General features: G+C 33.9%; 1 protein-coding gene across 1 annotated transcript in view; it reads left to right on the forward strand.

Annotated features, from left to right (window-relative positions):
* Window positions 1-2,165: 2,165 nt before the first annotated feature.
* The window catches only part of LOC136032115 (GMP reductase 2-like), a 45,828-nt gene continuing 25,115 nt past the window's right edge, over window positions 2,166-22,878 (forward strand). The window contains exons 1-3 of the mRNA XM_065712283.1: window positions 2,166-2,396; window positions 10,545-10,664; window positions 21,094-21,243. Coding sequence (XP_065568355.1) covers window positions 2,310-2,396; window positions 10,545-10,664; window positions 21,094-21,243 — 357 coding nt within the window. The 5' untranslated portion in view covers window positions 2,166-2,309. The remainder of the gene's footprint in view (window positions 2,397-10,544; window positions 10,665-21,093; window positions 21,244-22,878) is intronic.

The following is a 22,878-nucleotide window of genomic DNA, read 5'->3' on the forward strand; positions in this document are numbered from 1 at the left end:
TGCTGCTTACTTTAGTTGAAAAATATTTTCTATTTATTTAAATACATTTCATGAAACTATAAAGTTTTACGAATACAGTATTTTAGGTAACGCAGAAAAAACGATAAATATTTCAATGATATCTGTATGGATTTTGATGGGTAATTATACAGTTCGTGGCAACGAACTGTAAGTAAGGAGCGACCCGGCTCAATAGTAACCGAAACTTTAAAAAACGGAGCTTTGATACCAATAGATATATCAAAAGAATTGGCTTATTATGCTGATTCCAAACATCTAAAATTCATTAAGTTCAGTCTTACCCATCAAAAGCTATGAGCCTGAGGAAATTTGTCTGAATTTCAAAAAAAGGTGGAAAAAACCCCTTGAAGTTATAGAATTCTAATGAAAATCGCACCATAAAATTCGGGGTATCAAAAAACTTTACTGTAGAGGTTTCAAGCTCATATCTGCAGAAATGTGGAATTTTGCAATATTTTGCCAGAACGGATGCGTGTTTTTTTTTCCCAGGGGTGATCACACGGACTACGTGAGCCTAGAACATCGAGAGAGGGCTCATTCTAATAAAAATGAAAAGTTATGGTACTATTTTTAAGTGACAAAAAATTGGAGGGCAACTAGGCCCCCTTCCACGCCACTGTTTTCTCAAAATCATCAGATCAAAATTTTGAGATAGCGTAATTGTTCAGCATAGTTGAAAGGCCCAATATTTATGTCTTTGGAGATAAAATGATTCCCTGCAGCCCCTGGGGAAAGGTTTTTAAGTTCTAAAATTTGCCCATTGTTTATGTATGGTAGGCTATTTGCTATTAAAAAAGTATACATACATTTTTCGGGTGGGGAGGGGACGACGAATTTTCTTCTGGGCGGGATTTTGCACCGGGAGAATTTTCCATGGAGAGGGGAGTTTCCATGTGGTGAACTTTTCAGAAGAAATTTTACACTGGGTCAATTTGCCAGAATTCCTATACGAGATTTTCTTATATGTCTTGCTTTTTCTTTACCGATTCAATTTTACGCCTGGAAATGTTAAGGGTAAATTTGTACCGCATTGCATTATCCAGAGAATATTTCTGCGTGGAGGGGGATTTTTTGTGGAGATGGAGCTAGATATCCTTGCGTCATTTAAAAAACGATAAAAAACCACTGTCTTTGCCAATTTTTACTTCATAACAGTAAAAAATTAAATATTTTCTACAGTGAAAACTAGATAAATACAATCAATTCTGGAAAAAATTAGAATAAAGCACAAGAAATGCATCCGCTTAGGAGGAAAATACGGAAATTCCCAGCAATCCGTTCAGGGGAAACGTTTTGAATGCAAGGAAATGTTCCCGGTTTATTTTGACCGACATTGCCCCTTATTAAGTTCTTTTCCTAGTGTTTTGTATAATTATACGAAGTTTCTTGCGTACTAATAACTGTACTATTTACTTTTAAACAAGTACATATTTAGGATCACTATAAAAAGCTGATTCTTTGACTGAATGTAATCAATAATTAGGCTCTCATACTTTTGTTATTGACAAGGATCGTTATTTCCTTACCGTCCATTATTATGAAGAAATTGATTTTTTTGGTTACTTCAACCAAATCATACAGAAAAAATGCTTGTGGAAAACTGGATAGGGGTCGCTCAGTCACAAATTACAACTTATACTACATCTTATTACAACAATCTTTGGATTTGTACAGCTGCGGTTATTTATAAGCCCGTCCTCTCTGCAAGCGAATATTCTTTTTTTTATATTATTTTCCATAATCATAAATATTTCAGCTTATGTCATTTTTGTTTACTCTCCAAGCAAGTTGACTCTATGAGAAACTTGACTGCTTATAAGGCTTTCTAAATACCTTGAACAATTTTCATCGCCGCTAATGTGGTCTATGCTATGACAGTTTTTGCATTTAATCTGATTTTTGCTAAAGGGCGAGTCGCAGCTTCTTGAGGCCTAGAGCACAACAAGCAAATAATTATTGCAATTGGGTACGGAATGTTAGAAATTCCAAAATTAAACTGGAAAAAGCTGATTGAGCATAATGTTGATTGTTTCAGCTAGTAGAGATAAAATACCGACCTTCCTTAATTTGTTTCTTAGATGGCGTTTAAGAACTGTTGAGTTTTATATTTTTTCTCTTGGGCTGGATCACTTGATATGCAGAGGTCTTTTCCAAAGAGAGAGATTGAGAGTGAGACAGTGAAAACTTTCATACGCTTAGAGACAACTGAAGAATAAAGATCAAATTGAGGCTGAAGATTGGGAAAAAATTAAGGTTGAAAAGGATTGTGATCATTTTTCATCAATAAGATGCCTAGGATTGATAACGATATAAAATTGGATTTTAAGGATGTGTTACTGCGGCCTAAAAGAAGTACTTTGAAAAGCCGAGCAGAAGTAAGTTTTCGAACTAGGCCTTGGCTAAAATGATATATTTTTACATATTCACATAATTTAGCTAGGAAGAAAGTTAATTTTCACTTTATGTTTTTTTTAATGCTTTTAACGATTTAAGTATTCACTTCTGGAGCAAATTCTATGTCGAGCCCTTAAAGCGGCTCAAAATAGCCCATATTAGCCAAAAGTTTAAAAATATGATTTAAAAAAATAAAACTATCTGGTGAGGAAAAATTATCATTTGCAACAGATTTGGGAATTGTGATTATTATTTCCATTAGTCTTGATAATAAAATGTTGTTTGAAAACAAATATGCAAGATCTTTTAAACAGAGTTTCCCTAACCCAACAACTTTCCAAGGTAGCAACAAGTCAATAAACCAGAATTTTACCCTACTTTTTTCTTTGTTGGTAACTGAAACATCATTGAGAGTTATCTAAAGTATTTTTCGGTAAAATTCTAGTTGAGTGACTTCTTGCTATCTCAGAAAGGGGTTAGGTTAGGAAAATCAAACTTTCAAGGATGGGTCTAAAGGCTAAAATATATCCCAGAAAGGTATTTCAAAGTACCCACCTCTACTCCTTCTCCCTCTAGAGAGCCCTGAAATTCGAATAAACCGCTAAGAACCTATTGAAATTTTGACAAAACAACATTTTACCTTAATTTTCAGGTATCAGTTGCTTTTTCTCTGCATTTAGTTCTGAAAAATGCAATTCCTGTTAATTGAGTAGAATTCTGAGCCATATCAATGTTTTTTTTTTCTTCAAAATTTAGGAAATGTTTTTGCATAGGCTATCTTTAAAACCTTATAAATTGGGATTGAGAAAAGTTGTGAAGCTGAAAACAATTTTGTTGTACTTCATTCAAGCAGAAGATCTATTTTACGAAGTTCCACTTTTATAACACACATATTCTTAAAAGTCATCAAAGGTCAGGATCCTCTAGAGAGAGAAGGAGTAGAGGTAGGTACTTCAAAATACCTTCCCGGGATATACTTTAGCCTTTAGACCCATCCCTGAAAGTTTCATTTTCCTAACCTAACCCCTTTCCGAGATAGCCAAAAGTCAATAAACTAGAATTTTACTGTATTGTTCAAAAATCAATTTTTGTGTCCAATTAGTATTTAACTAGTTTTTGTTTTTAACTTATCACCATAGTGTAAAAAGTGTAGACAATGCAATAAGTTGCCTTTTGAGGCCTCTTAATGACGCCTCAAAAGGTTAGTTTCGTTCTAAGTGCTCTAACCTGGAATTTATAGCTCTTAGAAATGCGAATTCTAGAAGTGCATCCATTTTTGGTTGAGCTTCCTCCTCCATGGGGCAAACTAAAAATGCCCGAAGTGGACCTTGTTTGAGGTTTTGTTTTTTAGTTTTAGTATGATGAAAAAAAATATGCGATCATCAGAATCTTGCTATATGCAGTAATACGCACTTTAGAGCACTTGGAACGAAACTAAATACGTACTTTTTTTTGGTGGGGGGGAGGGGGATTTAAAGCTGACATTATGATTATGGTGTTTAAACTTTCTGCCACTAAAATCCTAGACAATAAGCTTTTAACTACCTTAGAAAGTTGCTGAGATAGGAGATGGTTCCTCCAAGAAGGAGTTTAGACCCTGAATTTGCGTTCTGTCGCCCATCCAATCCCTATATAAAAATCGGAATTATTTTCATCAAAGTGTAAATGTGTAAATAACATCGTTTTTTTAAATGTTTTTTTTTTAGTTTTCACTGACTAAGGGGACTGGGAGGGGTGTACGAGAAGCCGGACTGTAAGCCTTTGGTAAAGGTTTTTTGACCATGGACCCTTATTATGCTTCTTGTCTTTGCCACTCGTGAAATGAGACAAAAGAGTGTCTTTTTGGGAACCAAATGACAATTTATAAGAGGCAGATAAATTACTTCGTATATGAAAGAGGCTGCTTCCTCATCAACGCCCCGCTCTTTACGCTAAAGTTTGACTCTTTCTCTCAATTCTTCTTTTTAAAACAGTAAAAAACTTTAGCGTAAAGAGCGGAGCGTTGATGAGGAAGCAGCCTCTTCCATATACGAAGTAACTTCTGTTCGTTTTAAGTTTTAATGTCGCTCCTTACTTTCAGTTAAAAAAAACTTTTTTTTTAAATTTCTGAACGTTTTTGAATCAATGCATGTTTTGATTTTGGCTCTCCGCAGAGGAATAATTAAAACGAAATTTGCATATATTTTTTTTTTGCTAAATGGCTTTCTCATAATTTTGATCGAATGATTTTGAGAATAAAAGAGCGGGGGAGGAAGCCTAGTTGCCCTCCGATTTTTTGGTTAATTAAAAAGGCAACTAGAACTTTTCATTTTTTACGAATCTTTTTATTAGTAAAGATTTACGTAACATATAAATTAGCTTACGTAAAGAATTTCTGTATTCTGTTTACTTTTGTATATGAGGGGGTTCGCCCCCTCGTCAGTACCTTGCTCTTTACACTAAAGCTTAAATTTTGTCCCAATTCATTAAGAATGACCCCTGAATCACAAAAGCCGTAGAATAAATAGTTGAAATTACTAATAATACTTTAGCGTAAAGAGCGAGGTATTAGGAGGAGGTGATCCCGTTATATGGGTAATAATTTCTGTTTGTTTTAAGTTTTAATGCTGTTCCTTACTTCCAGCTGAAAAAAACTTTTTCACATTTTTTCATTGTTTTTTTAATAATGCTAGTAAATCCTGCGCTCCATTCATGGAAATTTTCTTCCCCCATGACAAATTCTCGATGGAAAGTTCCCCCAGCATATTCCCCTCTTCTCAACTCCTCCCCCCAACCAAAAAATCCTCCTGAAAACGCCTGTACACTTCCCAATAACCATTACTATATGTAAGCACTGGTCAAAGTTTGTAACTTGTTGCCCCTCCCATGGGGACTGTAGGGGAGTAAGTCGTCCCCTAAGACATAGTTATAAGGTTTTTAGACTACGCTGAATAAAATGGCTATCTCAGAATTTTGATCCGTTGACTTTGGGAAAATAATTAGCGTGGGAGGGGGCCTAGGTGCCCTCCAATTTTTTTGGTCACTTAAAAAGGGCACTAGAACTTTTCATTTCTGTTAGAATGATCCCTCTTGTAACATTCTAGGATAACTGGGTCGATATGATCACCTCTGGGAAAAAAAAAAAAAAAAAAACAAACAAAAAAACGAACAAACAAATAAACACGCATCCGTGATCTGCCTTCTGGCAAAAAATACAAAATTACACATTTTTGTAGATAGGAGCTTGAAACTTCTACAGTAGGGTTCTCTGAAACGCTGAATCTGATGATGTGATTTTCGTTAAGATTCTATGACTTTTAGGAGGTGTTTCCCACTATTTTCTAAAATAAAGCAAATTTTCTCAGGCTAAATTTTCTCATTAAAATGCAATTCTTTTGATGTAGCTATTCGTATCAAAATTCCATTTTTTTGAGTTTTGGTTACTATTGAGCCGGGTCGCTCCTTACTACAGTTCGTTACCACGAACTGTTTGATTAAAGAAAACTTGTTTCTTTTTACTTAGTTTCTGAATGTTTTTCAAGTAACGGAGGTTCGAATTTGGCTCACCATACATGAAAAACAAAACAAAATTTGCATATTAATTTCGGCAGGTTTGTTCGTATATGAAGGGTCGCCCCCTCCTGAATACCTTGCTCTTTACGCTAAAGCTGTTAGTCATTTTAAAAAAGCTTCCTATTATAATTAAATGGGCCCCTTTGTTTGGGTAAACGCTTTTAAAAAATTGGGACAAACAGTCAAACTTTAGCATAAATAACAAGGTATTGAAGAGGGGAAATCCATCATATATAGAATAGTTTTTGTCTGTTTTTCAAATAATGCCGGTAAATATGGCTCGCCCTCTATAAAATATACCCCTCTCCCTCAAGGAAAACTCAACCGTGGCAATTTCACCCAACTTAAAAGTGCCCCCCCGGTCAAATTTCATTCAGACAGTTCTATACTCACTGAGTATCCCCCTCCCTGTAAAATTGCTTGTGGGCGATTTAGCGTGAAAAATTCTCCTTATCATTCTTTAATTTGAATAAGACTTTAATCTTTAATCAGTTTCTCATCCACTCAAGAAATGCTCCCTTTCGTGGAAATTGTTTGCTGGAAGTCAAAATACGCGGGAGAAAGCCTCTGGATAATTCTCCCGGAAAATCTTCGCATGAAAAATTTTGCAAAGAGAATGTAAGATAATTAAAAAGAATTTCGTATAGTAATTCTGTCAGATACCCCCAGTGTAATATTTTCCCTGGAATAGTCACCCCCCAGAAATGTCCCTCCCCATGGAAGATACTCCTCATAGAAATCCTCTCAAGCACCCCCTCCCCCAATAAAAAGTTCTATACGTAAACTTTGGGCAAACTTTATAACTTACAGGCCTCTTTCTAAGGGTTTTGGGGGGTGTACTAAAGACATAATTATTTGAAAAAAATGGGCGTGGGAGGATGCCCAGCTGTCCTCCGATCTTTTGGACATTTTACACGCATCTGTGATCTGTCTTCTGGCAAAAATAGCAAAATTCCCCATTTTTTGCAGATAGGAGCTTGAAACTTCTACTGTCTCTGGTAAGCTGAATCTGATGGTGTGATTTTCTTTAAGATTTGTTTTAATTTTAGGGGGTGTTTCTCCCTTATTTTAAAATCAGGGAATTTTTCTCCGGCTCATAACTTTTGACGGGTATCACTAAACTTGATGAATCTTATATATTTGCAATCAGCATAGTAAAAGTGTTACTTAAAACACAGACAAGAATGAACTTTGAAATGAAACTTTTTTCGAAAATTGTTGTTAAGAAAACTAAAAAGAGATATTAAAACCGATAGCAATTGGAAATTAGGGTACATAATAAGTCGAACTTGAAACCATCAAAAATTACAGGAACTTAGTGTAAAAATTCTTTACAGGTTAGTGTTTTTACCATTTTAATTTTTTTTCTCTCTAACAAATCTTTTACAAGTATGAAGATATATATATATATATATATATATATATATATATATATATATATATATATATATATATATATATATATATATATACATATATACATATACATATATATATATATATATATATATATATATATATATATATATATATATATATATATACATATTTATATACATATATATATATATATATATATATATATATATATATATATATATATATATATATATATATATATATATATATATATATATATATATATATATATATATATACATATATTATACATATATATATTATACATATATGTGATTGTATGGATGAGTAGGGTTAAGGCCTCATTCAAGTGCTGGTCTATATTAATCACTAATTTAGGAAAACAGTCTTCCTTTTCTCCTTCTGTCTCCTTTTTTTTTTTTTTTTTTTTTTTTTTTTTTTTTTTTTTTTTTTTTTTTTTTTTTTTTTTTTTTTTTTTTTTTTTTTTTTTTTTTTTTTTTTTTTTTTTTTTTTTGTGTTTGTGCTGTAGCATTGGTGATTTCTCTTTTCATGATATATACATATATATATTATACATATATATATTATATATACTGATTATATATCTGAAATTGGAGGCCGATTTTGATGCTTTGATAAGAACAAAGATTGTTACATCAAACTCAATGCAACATGGAATTGTCGCCAAAAAACTGACGGTTGATATTTCCCTATATTTGTCGGCTAGTTCAAAACTTTGGGTGGTTTGATATGATTATCCCTGGAAAAAGAGGCTGCTTATGCTGAAAGGCTGTTTTCTTTGTTTTTCAAAATAGGGGACGGTATTTCCCTAGTTTTGGTCATGGCGATTCCAATGGCGTACTTTTTCTTTCGATTCTCAGTCATTTTCGAGGGTTCTCATGCTCGTTTTTACAATTCCCTAAAAAATTCTTATAGAACTACATGTTAATCTTCAGTCTGTCTAATTTGTAATTTGATAAAAATATTGAAAAATTAAATAAATGAATTTAAAAAGAGATCTTTCACGTTTAAGTTTGCTAAAACTTAGTATGATAAAAACTCCCCAAATATGGAAGACTGTCGCTTGTTTTTTACATGGAAGTTTGATCAACGCTGTATGCATAGTAAAAAAAAAAAAAAAAAAAAAAAAAAAAAAAAAAAAAAAAAAAAAAAAAAAAAATGTATATGCGAGCGTACATCAACTGGAAAAGCAAATACACCTAACCTAAATAAGCCCTTTTATTCTCGAAGCATTGCTATTTCAAAGAAAAAGAAGTTCACTTTTTATGTGCTGTGGGATATTGGAGGAGTTTTAGATAGGCCTACCCGATATAATTTTATAATTTCTAATTGTTTGAGTTGTAATAGTACTTTTTACTTTCATATATAAAGCTTTTTTATTTACCTCCATTGAATAGACACCATGTTCAATTACAAAATTTCCACAAAACTATATTGAAGTGCGTTCAAATAAAAGAGCAAAGTTCAAACTCATGCATATAAAATAAAAGATGGATCAAAAACAAGTTTACATTAGACCTCCAGTGCCTCCAAAAGCACACTGGGTGTCGATAAGTAGCCTCAAATCTTCCCTCAAGTGGGCCGCTGTGGAGATGTCCACCCACTCTGGGATGAGCCTCCTCTGGAGGGGTCTTCTTTCATGTTCTACGTAGTTTATTATTTTGTCGTCGTCGGTGAGGTGTGGCTTCCGATAGCGAGTGGAGGATCGTTTTAGAAAGTCTTATTATCTGGAATGCGGAGGATATGTCTAAGGTATAACCATCTTTGCTGCCTCGCAACGTAGGCGGTGCATGGTTGGTATGGGCGAATACGGATATCGTCGTTGCTAGCATGGTCTCTCCTGCTGATTAGGATCCGGTGAAGACGTTTATTTTCAAAGGCGCTAAGACGTTTCTCCTTTTCCGCAGTTAGCTTCAGGCATTCCAAAACATCTTAGATACCAATACAGCTATGAAAACTCGATTTATTTGTGGGACACAGTGCGCGGCAGCGATGCTAGCGGCTGGAGACAGGAAACTGGCAGCACAGCTTCGATACCAATATTGGTATCCAAGCTGTGTATGCAACAAAACAAAATTGCGTTCCCGCCTGTGGTGTTGTAGTACGATCAACACGTCAGAGCGCGGGCTTGGAGGAGGCGCCAAGTTCAGAGCTTCTCATGGGCAAGATAGGAGTCTTCATAACTGTATTGTATATCTAAGCTGTGATTGGTATCTAAGTTGTGCATTCCACAGTATAAAAATATATACGAATATATATTCATATATATTTATACTCTGCTATGAATTTTCAGACTGGTGGAAATAGTCTGAAATGGTGCGTCGGGTAGGGCTAATCTGGTGCGTAACTATTTTTGAAGGTCACCGCTGGCGACTTTTAGAATAAATTTAGACTCACATAAAAGAATCTATTTCACTATGGATTTCAGAAACTTTAAAAAGCATAAAAACATCTTATGAAAATATAAAAAATTTCCAGAAAATTGGGAACGTTTTATTCTCTGGTGTTAAGGGGGTTTGGGTCCAATGTCCTCTCCCCTACATGCGCACATATGTGTCTAATTCAATGGCTTGTTTCTTTCAGAACAACTCCTTCAGATTCAATGGCTTGTTTCTGTCTGAGTGCTTTGGAGGCCCTTGTCTACCATCTGTCCATATTACAGACAAATTAAAAAATTCTAATTCCTAAAGCCTTCCCTCCATACATTTCGAATTCATTAAGTAAAGATGGAAGGAGAAAATACTAGGTTGATATGGTACACTAATTTCTTATGCTAGTGTCATATGTTATGAAGTCCAAAAACAAAAATCAAAAGGAAACTGAAAATAAACATTTCTATCTTTAAAAAATAACAATGATAAAAATAAAGAGAAAATGAATACTCTGAAGTTGTTTTATGCCAAAGTTTTTTTTTTATATGTAAATCATAGAATTTATGCAATAGAAGTTTCTCAAAAACTTTTGAATCTTTGAACTGTGCAGTTAACTGAAATTGCATGAGATACAAACAATTCAAACATTTAGAAGTAAGCAGTGGGCAGATTATATTATTTCATATAGTTTGGAAATATGGTGGATAGACGGGTTATGGCTATTTAGGGTTCGAACTCCCTAGACAGTTCTAAATTCTTCCGAGCTGGCTTGGAATCGAAATGAAAAATGTCTGTTTGTTTCAGGTTGACTTAGTTCGTGAGTTCAGCTTCCGGAATGGCAAGCAATCCTACGTTGGCGTCCCCATTATTGCTTCTAACATGGACACGGTGGGAACATTTGAAATGGCACAAAGTTTAGCCAAGGTATGAGAAAAAAAAATAATTTGCGGTTCTTTTTCTTCCTTTAGTTATTTAGAAAATTGCAATGCACCGTGTTGTTTCGCATGTAAATATGTCTACTATTTATGTACAATCTAGTTTGTATTTATTTGGTTTTTTCTGCACACCGAAGAGCAGTTATATTGTCAAAGGTAGAAACAGAATTTTCTACTAGATATTTCTTAGAACCTTGATCACGACTTTTTAACTCAAAAAAGTCGACGAAGCTTCACTGGAACAAACTGTGCTTGGAATCAGGCTATGGTCTGATGTTCAGATCGATCAAACACTGAAGAAGAATTAGCCCAAATAAGGAAAGTAAGAGATTCTTTGCGCAAGGCTCAAACGAGCAAAAATGTCTGGGTAGCCAACCGTAGGGAGTGGACTTTGGGTTTTGTAGGTAGGAGAGCCCTAGCCTGACCTCAAAATTCTTTTATATACTTATCTTCTAGAGCTACATCTCTCACTTGCAACAATTGCTTCAATTTCTTGTTTTATCTTTTGATACTTTATTTGAATGCCTCCCAAATCACAAAAGTAAAATTCTTCTTTTATATTTTTTTTACTTGCATATATCAGAGAGATTAATATGAAACATCAAAATATCATAATAGCCTATCGATATGAAATATTGTATAGTCTGAACAACATAGTCAACAATTTTTTTTTATCTTCTTTTTTGTTGTTGAAGAAAATGCGTTTAGTTTTGAGCAGTTACCTACTTTCCGCTACCTGCTGTACATGCCATGTGTGCCACAAAATCAAACCACTCTTGGGACAGTTTCACCCCGCGCGGAATAGTCTCCGCAACGGTTGACCAAGTTCTGTCCCCTTTGGCACGCACTAACTGGTGCACGTGAATTTTAAAAGTCGTCAGCCCCTCGTGTACCTTATAAAGATTTTTTTCACTGTTCAAGAAAATATTTGCGATAGTTGTCTTATATCATATGCCTGACTATTTCAGCCAATGAATGACATAATCTTAGTGAAAGGTTATTCCACATAAGGTTATTCAAAACGATTGTATATTGACACCATATTTTTTGGTTTGAGAAGCTTTAAGGGCACCCGAGTAAATTTTTTTCAAGGGTTGGAGCTTTAGAAAATTTCTCACAGGAAGAAAAAGGGTTACAAAAGCTTTTTTGACTGATATTTTTCACTTTGTGCGGATAATGTACATATACTTATTTCTATTACCCTAAAAGAAACTCTGCAAATTTAAAAACTTTTACAGTTAACGACAAGCCTGCTTGGTAGTAGGGAAAAAAAAATCATTTGCATAACTCGAAATTGTGGGATTGTTTTGAACCACTCTACAAAAACAGGAAGTGTGTGTCTCCGCAAGTGCAAAATGATTGCGAAAGAGCGATCCCATTTATCGTTGTTAAATTAGGAAAAAATAGTTTCTTTCAAACACTGCGCATTCTTGATATTTTCGATAAGAACATGAAAATACCTGTTTTTCTTTTAAATTGATGAAAAATTAGTAATTAATTGTCAGAAATCGGTTGTACAATAGAATGCCTTTAGTAAAGCGCAAGTAAACACTTTATCCCTGTTTGGAGGCAAGAGACCCCTTCCCACTAAAGGCAATCTTCGCTCGTCTAAGTTCTTATATCGCTCTTTACTTTTAGCTGAAATATGCTATTTAAAAAAAATCGCCCGTCTTTCAGTTTTTGCTTAGTATTTTTTTTTATGTTCCTTTCATAAAGCAGAGGAGTTATTTCCGTTTATTAGAGCTAACAATTTACTTTCTTTGCAGAATTGTCTTTATCTGAATACTTCACTGAAAATTGATTGTAGTTTCAACAAACTGTTTTTGTGTCTAGGATTGTAATGTTAGGAAATATGATAAGAAATATAAAGCAATGAAAATGTGCGTAAAAAGTCTAGTTTCTTATGCTACTAACTGATGGTAAGTATTAAATTTAATTAAGGCAATATGGAGATTAGAAATTGTTTTGCGACCCTTAGCGTTGGCCATCCGTCACAAAGACAAAGGATCCATTACCGAATATTCCCAGGGAACTAATCATGATTGACAGCTTTTGAGAATTGGTAGCTTGAATATGAAGTTTGACTAAAAGATAGTGAAATTTTACATCTCTTAATTCTAAATAGTTTTGCCACAAAAACTAAAAAAGTTTATAATGGGTGAGATTGGATAACTCTTTCTGACATTCAGAATAATTAATATGAATGCAGTTTATATGACAGTGTGTCTTTCCATCCACAACAGATCGAGGATTTTTTGAGGTATTTTGTTTAATAGGGGAAGGGAGTTACAAATGCCCCTTTGACAACAAATTTCGCATTATACCTTTTTGATTAACGTACCAGAGCTTACCGTACCTCTTTGATAGCAGAAGCTACTGGCCAGTTTCTATAACTTCTAAATTGTTTATGCTACTGCAGTTCAAAATTATCCTGCTTTCCCAGTAAACAACAAAACTGATTACATGATATTCAAGCTTTTGCTTTGGTCTATAGCCATTCCTCGTAATTAATTTTATCCTATTACACGACTCCTTTCTTCCTTTTTAATCTTACGTGTCATGTCCTTCCACACCCTTCTCGCAAATTTCTTCTTACCTCGTCTTTTGGGGATAGTCAATTATTCATTGCAAAAAAGTTTCACCGTTGTCCTTTTGTCTCTCCTATTTCTTTATTCTTTTCGACCGTTTCTCTTCCAGACTTACAATTTCTTATAGTGTTAGTTTTTTTCATTCGCTTGCTGTGCAGGCTGTACTGGAAAATATTCTAAATACTTCCCAATTTAACCTCAGAAACTGATCTTGCTCGTCTACCAGAACCCTAGCATTTGCCGAATAACTTCATATAAGAAATATTCTTTTTGTAACAATGATTGTTTACACTCTTGATAGATAATTTTTGGTATTGTTTATTATTCAGAACACACTAAATAAGTAAAGTCAGGTTCTTTCGTAAAACAAACTACTATGCGAAAATCCGGTTTCATAGCCACAAAGACAGAACTCGATCTAGTTTGCTGCGAATAGTGATAGAAGATAGTGTCTGAACATGGATTCTGAAATGAAGATTTGGGATTTGCCAAAGACTGAAAAAGAGGCAATTATATTTTTCCAGGATAAGGGGTTGTGAATTTACTATATTTTCATCATATTTTGTTTTATTTCATTAGTTTTATCAAAAATTTTGGCTATATATTTGTACATTGGGGGGGGGGGGTGCATTTTATCAAATACCTAACTTGAAACCTAACCTAACCACCTCTATATATAAAATATTTAATTAAATATACCTATATCGTAGTATGTTTCACGAAAGAACCTAACCTCACTTATCGAGTGTGTTCTGAATAATACACAAGTACCTAATTTTCTTTTGCTTTTCCCTTCCTTTGCTGATTTAATCTTATAATGTAAAGGAACAAGTGATATAATACAAATGGGTCATTACCTTCTAACTGGACCCTGGGTCCTTCTTAACCTTTTCCTTAACGTTTTATTCGCTTTGACCGTCTCTTTTTGTCATGGTATACTCTGGAGCTGAGAAATTACCGTGACGGTAAAAAGATCAAGAAGTTGTTTAAGTTAAAGGTTACAGAATTATTCCTTCTTTCTTTACCGTTGAATATAACTGAAAAGGCTCGAATCCCTTATTGTTTTTAAGTCTAAAATTATCTCTTACTTTGCACTTATGTTGCAAATAATTGGATGGGCAGTCCTAAGTATTGATCATAAATGCGTCTATAAGAGATTTAACAGATGTGGGGAGACGCTTATGAATGTAAAAGACTAAATTTGTTTGTTCCAGTTCCTCTTTGGTTATAGTTCCTTCATTTGAAGTCGGAAACTGGTTTTGATGAATTTCCACCTCTTAACAATTTTGTTTGTGGTATTTTCTATAGCTTACATTTTATAAACTGTCTAAGCTATGTTGCAAAATGGAGATGCATACTGACAGCTCTTGCATTAGTGCCTCATTAAATCTATGTGCATATAACCGTGGGCGTGTATATAACTTAGGCGGAGAAGCAAGTCAAAAGAAAGAAAAGAGTGACTGATAGTAAAAAATAGATTTTCGGTAATAGAAAAATACAAGTTTAAAATTAAGAGCAGCAACCGACCAAATTAAACTTTTTTTCTTTTATCCAAAAAAGGCGTGGGTATTCTTTTTATTTTTTTCTAATTTCATAAAATGGTTTTTTATTCATATTTTCAATGTCATCTTGGTAATCTTGGTACAATATCATTTTTTGATCAAAATACTTAAACTGATCAAGAAAGAAGTTTATTTCCCCATTCAATTCAACACTCTTTCTAAAGAGTTTCCGAAGCCACGCCGACGAAAATATTTCAGTGCGCTGCCGCAAAAGTTGTGATGCGCCGGTACGCCGTCAAAAATTTCTGTTGGTGAATTATTTTCTGAGATTGCTCATAGGAAAATATAAAACAGAATCCACTATTAAATGGCAAATGCAGAAGTGTTAAATTCCCCTCAAAATGCTTCTGAAACGACTCATCTACAATGGACTTCGGATTATCTTTCACCTGTTTCTGTCCTGTCCACTGCAATACAATAATTTCTAATTAAAATGAATTTCGACTAGCCCTGTCATTTCTAGAATACCTTCTTTGTAAATTTTTTCTTCTTTTGGTTGAACAAATATACGCAAAATCTTCACCAAACTTCTAACGTCTATAGTAGTCAACCCGCCAGCCCACACCATAGCTAACATCAATATTGCTCTTTACTTCTCTTAGAAAAATGCTGTTTTTTAAAATTAATCTCTTTTTCACATGTTTTTTAATCACATTTATCTGTGCTTCAGTTTCATCAATCGACAGCTTATAAATTTAGATGATCTCAAATGGATTCTGCACACGGCCGGAAAAATGGCGATTGGAATGATTGAGCCAAACCGGGCCCCGCATTTGAAAGGGCCCCGCACTGTCATCAAAATGAACAATTGGTTTTCGAAATCGTGTTCTTGTTGTGTTCTTAACAATCCCTGTAAGCATTGCTTCTGGAGACTGATCATTTACCAGGCTAAAACAAAAAAAAAAAAAAAAAAAAAAAAAAAAAAAAAAAAAAAAAAAAAAAAAAAAAAAAAAAAACTATGTGACACCAACAATAAATAAAGATGGACTAAATAGTTTAGCAATCATGTTGATTGAAAGTGAAGACAGAAGGAAAATAGATTTTAGAACCGTTTTAGAAGCTTTTGCAGAACAAAAATTCAGAAATATGTAAATTCATGTGCCTATATTTGGTGATGTATATTTCAAAAGGCATTTTCAGCAGTTTCATAATATCTAGGGGGCACAAACGCGAATTAATGTTAGCACAAAATGATTACAAAAAGAACAGAAGAGGTCAAAACTGTAAGCTCAAAATGAACAAACTGGACCATCAATAAACTATAGCTAAAATATTAACAAAATTGCCAGTTCTAGAGTTAAAATATTGTTTTATTTTTTGTTGGCCGGCCACGTACCCCCTAAAAATTGTTGCGTACCCCCAAGGGGTACGCATACCACAGTTTGAGAACCACTGACCTAGACCATCAAAAGTGATAAGACCAATCGAAGCAACTAAGGCAAAAGGCACTGAAGCAATGATAAACGAAAATAAAGATAAAAAAATATATAGTTAAAATATTAGCGAATCCGAAAATTAGAACAAGTTAAAAACGAAATTGAAAAATATAGAAATATGCAGTTAAAAGACGTAAGTTAAAAGAGTTGAAAGATGAAAGATGCAGTTAAAAGAGTTAAGTGGTAGCTTGAATCAGAACGACTCAAAAACGAAAGTGAAGAAAAAAAATATACGGTTACAGATATGCGACAACAAGGATCAGAACGAATCAAAATGAAAATGAAGAAGAGAGAAATGTGTGGTTAGAAGATATACGACCGCGAGAACAAAGAAGTATGCAGTAAGAAGCGAGAATTACAAGCAACATCTGGAATCAGGACTTGCCAAAGATGAAAGTGAAGAACAAAGAATTGTAGAGTTAGCAGATACGCCAAAGGAAGTATCAAGAGTGTCAAATATGACAGTGAAGAACAAAGAACTGTGCTGTTAAAGGACAGCGAGAATCAGAACGAGTCAAAAATGAAAGTGCAGAAAAAAAGGTACTTGTGTACATAATGGTACACACTCGAGAACAAGCCGGTTTTATCTGTCTGTATTAAGAGACAATTAGCTTACGCTCAGTGGAAACAAGTGGGTGACAGAATACGTTGGACACCTATAGTTTGGGTTACATATTTGCACATTAGAAGTGGGAGTGGTGGTAAAGTATTTGGACAGCGTGAAGTTAAAAAACAATTTTTACTTCATAATATGCAGAATAATGTAGCTAACACATTTTGCATTCAGACCCGCTACACTTTACTAAAGAGCTCCACAAACAAACACGAAACAAGAACTCATGTTTTGTTTTAGCTTCATCCAACGCAAGCGATGATCGAACCAAAAATAGTCGTAATGTTTTCAACTTCAAAATAGCTTGACAAATTTATCACAAAATTAATTTAGCGACACTTTTGAACCATATTCATATGGCCAAATGTATTTTTTAGACCCCAATGCAGATATTAAAGAACACCTATCACATCTTTTAAGTTATAAGATCAGTCGTTACCCAACAGATCTCTAGGAAGAAATATTTTGAAACACAAACAGCTATGCTAAAGGTTACATGAAAATGCATATATATATATATATATATATATATATATATATATATATATATATATATATATATATATATATATATATATATATACTAGCTGTTGGGTGTCCCGGTCGTCATTTGTGTCCCGGTGTCCCAGTTTGTAATTTCTCTTTGAGTGTCCCAGTCGTCATTTATATTCCCTGTGTCCCGGTCGTTATTTGTGTCCCGGTGTCCCGGTCTGTAATTTCTATTCGAACAATCCCTGTGTCCCGGTCGTCATTTATATATCCCGCCTGTGCCCCTGGCGTCCCCGTTGTAGTTGTGTTCCTGTGTCCCGGTCGTCATTTATATTCCCTGTGTCCCGGTCGTCATTTATATTCCCTGTGTCCCGGTCGTCATTTGTGTCCCGGTATGTAATTTCATCAGTTGACGAACATGACGTCAGTCGACAAACAACTTCATGACGCATACAGCTCAATCCTTATAATGACGTCAGTCGAAAACATGACGTCAGTCGACACACAAACATGACGTCACTCGACAGACACACACACAACTATATATTATATATATATATATATATATATATATATATATATATATATATATATATATATATATATATATATATATATATATATATATATATATATATATATATATATATATATATATATATATATATATATATATATATATATATATATATATATATATATATATATATATATATATATATATATATATATATATATATATATATATATATATATATATATATTACTAGCTGTTGGGGTGGCGCTTCGCGCCACCCCAACACCTAGTTCGTGGGGGCGCTTCGCCCCCCCAAGCCCCCCCCCCGCGCGCAAGTCGTTACGTGCCATATTAGTTACGCGCCATTGTAGTTGTGTCCCTGTGTCCCACCTGTGAATATAGATTGTCAGGATAGATTATATTTATCTATATATATAAAAATAAGTTGTCTGTGTGTGGATCTGTGGATCAGGTGACGTCACACTAAATTATTTCACACTAATACAAAAGAAGAAAAAAACTAAAAAAGGTAAAAACTACAAAAAAAAAACTAAAAAGAAAAAAAAACTAAAAAAGCTAAAAAACTAAAAAAAAACTAAAAAAAGGTAAAAATCTAATAACTAAAAAAAAACTGAAAAAAATAAAAAAAGGCAAAAACTACAAAAAAATAAAAACTAATAAAAAAACTAAAAAAGCTAAAAAACTAAAAAAACTAAAAAAAACTAAAAAAAGGTAAAAAACTAAAAAAAACTAAAAACTAAAAAAGAAAAAAACTAAAAAAAAGGAAAAAACTGAAAAATAAAAGAGAAAAAGAAAACTAAAAAAATATGAATAAATATATATAAAAATAAGTTGTTTGTGGGTTATGTCTGTCTATCTGTCTGTCGAGTGACGTCGTGTTTGTCCGCATATGACGTCTGAATTATTTCACACTAATACAAAAGAAGAAAAAAAACTAAAAAAGGTAAAAACTACAAAAAAAACTAAAAAGAAAAAAAACTAAAAAAGCTAAAAAATTAAAAAAAAACTAAAAAAAGGTTAAAAAACTAAAAACTAAAAAAAACTAAAAAAAGGCAAAAACTAAAAAAAACAAACTAAAAACTAATAAAAAAACTAAAAAAGCTAAAAAACTAAAAAAACTAAAAAAAGGTAAAAAACAAAAAAAAAAACTAAAAACTAAAAAAGAAAAAACTAAAAAAAAGGAAAAAACTGAAAAATAAGAGAAAAAGAAAACTAAAAAAATATTAATAAATATAAAAATATAAATATAAATATAATATAAATTAGCAATCAACAAAGCACCGAGACACAAATGACGACCGGGACACAGGGAGTATAAATGACGACCAGGACATAAGTAAAAAAAAAAAACTAAAAAAACTAAAAAAATGGTAAAAACTACAAAAAAACTAAAAACTAATAAAAAAACTAAAAAATCTAAAAATCTAAATAAACTAAAAAAGAAAAAAACGAAAAAAGGAAAAAAATAAAGGAGAAAAACAAAACTAAAAAACGAATGTATATACAGACCGGGACACCGGGATACAAATGACGACCGGGACACAGGGAATATAAATGACGACCGGGACACAGGGGCACAACTACAATGGAGACGCCGGGGGGCACAGGGGGATATAAATGACGACCGGGACACCGGGACACAAGGAATATAAATGACGCCCGGGACACTCAAAGAGAAATCACAGACTGGAACACCGGGACACAAATGACGACCGGGACACAGGGAATATAAATGACGACCGGGACACAGGGACATAACTACAAAGGGGACGCCGGGGTGCACAGGGGGATATATAAATGACGATGGCGACTCAGGGAATGGTCGATTAGCAATCACCATCAACAAAGCTCAAGGGCAATCATTAGAATCATGAGGTATAGATCTGAATACGGATTGTTTTCCCATGGACCATTATATGTTGCATGTTCAAGAGTCGGTAAACCTGAAAATCTATTTATATGCACAGACAATGGGACAGCAAAGAATGTTGTATATTCGCAAGTTTTACGTAGTTAAAAACATATATATATATATATATATATATATATATATATATATATATATATATATATATATATATATATATATATATATATCTATCTATATTCACAGGTGGGACATAGGGACACAACTACAATGGCGCGTAACTAATATGGCGCGTAACGACTTACGCGCGCGGGGGGGCTTGGGGGGGGGGTGCGAAGCGCCCCCACCAACTAGGTGTTGGGGTGGCGCGAAGCGCCACCCCAACAGCTAGTAGATTATAAATATAGATTGTCAGGTTTACCGACTCTTGAACATGCAACATATAATTGTCCATGGAAAAACAATCTGTATTCAGATCTATACCTCATTATTCTAATGATTGCCCTTGAGCTTTGTTGATGGTGATTGCTAATCGAACATTCCCTGTATCCCCGTCATTTGTGTCCCGTTTTCCCGGTCTTTAATCTCGTCAGTCGACAAACATGACGTCAGTCGACACACAAACATGACGTCACTCGATACACACACACACACAGACAACTTATTTTTATATATATAGATTTGCTATTTATATGCCCTGTATATAATTTTGCTTGTTCCTCTAGAAAGATTTTGTCTAGTGCTTTTTTCTTAGGAGTTCCTTCCAGGGAAGGGAGGCATAATTGGGTTTCTGTAAGGCCATGTTTTGACAGTTAAATGAAGGGTGCTCATAACTCCTTTTACAACTAACTTTTTGTGTCATGACTGTCCTTTACTTTTATTTTTAGTAAAAGCAATCGATTCTTGTGGTTTGTAGGATTATTTTTGCTTTTGATTGTATTTTGAGAAAAATGCCCCCTTTTACAATTCTTTTTTCTGTTGCCCTGATGATTCACTGTTATGTATTCAAATATTATTAGCTTTTTAATTTTACTGGCATCAAGTCCCTTTTCTATTTCTTTTATTTTGTAAAGACCGAAAATATTTTTTTTTCGCTTCTTCAAGAAACAGGGCCTTTTCTCCGAAAAAAGGGACAAAAAATGTATGAAGTTCAAGCTCAAGGCTTAACTTTCATATATATTACGCCAAATTATGTAAGAAATCGTCGAACTAGAGGTACTGAAAAATGTCGCCGTATCTCCCTGAAGTAATTTCATTTAATCTCTCGTATTATAACTATTAACGTATTATAACTATAAATATGTAAATATTCTCCATTTTTTCAGCACAAAGTTCTCACAGCAATACACAAGCACTATACTGTTGACGATTGGAAAGAGTTTGCCAGAACAAATAAAGATCTTATGCCTTATGTGTCTATTTCAAGCGGGACAAGCAAAGAAGACTTTGCAAAGTTACAAGAAGTTGTCGGACATGTAAGCAGTTTATTTAGCTTTTGGCCTCGTTTTCTTTCAAGGAAATATTAGTGGTTTTCCAGCGTGAAACATTTTCCTTTGGTTCATGCTCTTATTATTCCAAAAGAGTTTTATTCAAAGCCTCCAATATCACGACTGTAAGTGCCTGCTTAACACTTTAGGCCCAGATTCTCACCAAAGACATTGCTGTATGTGGGAAAGGATGCTTCCCTAATCATAGACCGCGAAGGGCTTATGCCCTTATTAATAATTGAAAGTGATTGAAAGGCAACTAACATCACTCCCACGCCCACTATTTCCTTAACCACATCCAATAAAAGTTTTGAGATAGCCATTTTGCTCAACGTATTTGATAGGTCCAGAGTTATGACTTCGAGGCTGACAACCACTCCAGAGCCCTGGGCAAGGGTTTTAAGTCATGCCCTGGGGGCATAGAAGGTTTGAATAAAAATGGTAATCGTATAAACTTCGGAGGGGGCTCATTGGATTGCTAATCAGAAGTTTTAGTGCCCTTTTTGGAATTCAGAGTGATGGAAGGGTGAATACCCCCTCCCAACACACACACACACGCACCTCGTATTTTCCCAATTTGCATCTGATAGAGGTTTCTAGATGGCTATTTGTTGTCGTAGAATCTTCGAACAAGGTTCATTCGTTTGAAAATTGAAAGGGCTGGTGCCTATTTTAATAGTCGAAAGTGATTAGAGGGCAACTAACCCCTTCCCACGCCCACCATTTCTCCAAACACATCCAATCAAAATTTTGAGATAGTCATTTTGTTCAACGTAGTTGAAAGGTTCGGAATTATGTCTTTGAGGATGATTAAATAAAAAAACAAGTTTTTTTAAATGAAAGTAAGGAGCGACATTAAAACTTAAAACGAACAGAAATTACTCCGTATGTGAAAGGGGCTTTTCCTCCTCAGCGCCCCGCTCTTTACGCTAAAGTTAAATCTACATTTTAAAACAGTAAAAAACTTTAGCGTAAAGAGCGGGGCGTTGAGGAGGAAAAGCCCCTTTCATATACGGAGTAATTTCTGTTCGTTTTAAGTTTTAATGTCGCTCCTTACTTTCATTTAAAAAACTTTTTTTTTAAATTTAGTTTCTGAACGTTTTTGAATCAATGCATGTTTTGATTTTGGCTCTCCGCAGAGGAATAATTAAAACGAAATTTGTATATTTATTTTTTTTTTTTTGGCTAAATGGCTTTCTCATAATTTTGATCGAATGATTTTGAGAAAAAAAGAGAGGGGAGGAAGCTTAGTTGCCCTTCGATTTTTGGCTAATTAAAAAGGCAACTAGAACTTTTAATTATTTACGAATCTTTTTATAAGTAAAAGATATACGTAATTTACGAATTAACTTACGTAACAAACTTCTATATTCGTATGTTTTTATTGCGTATATGAGGGAGTTCACCCCTCGTCGATACCTCGCTCTTTACATTAAAGCTTAAATTCTGTCCCAATTCCTTAAGAATGACCCTTGAATAACAAAGGCCGTAGAATAATTAGTTGAAATTACTAAAAATACTTTAGCGTGAAGACCGAGGTATTACGAGGAGGTAAACCCCTCATATGCGCAATAATTTCTGCTCGTTTTAAGTTTTAATGCTGCTCCTTACTTTTAGTAGAAA

The sequence above is a fragment of the Artemia franciscana genome, chromosome 10, assembly GCF_032884065.1.
Source record: "Artemia franciscana chromosome 10, ASM3288406v1, whole genome shotgun sequence".
NCBI classification, from domain to species: Eukaryota; Metazoa; Arthropoda; class Branchiopoda; order Anostraca; family Artemiidae; genus Artemia; species Artemia franciscana.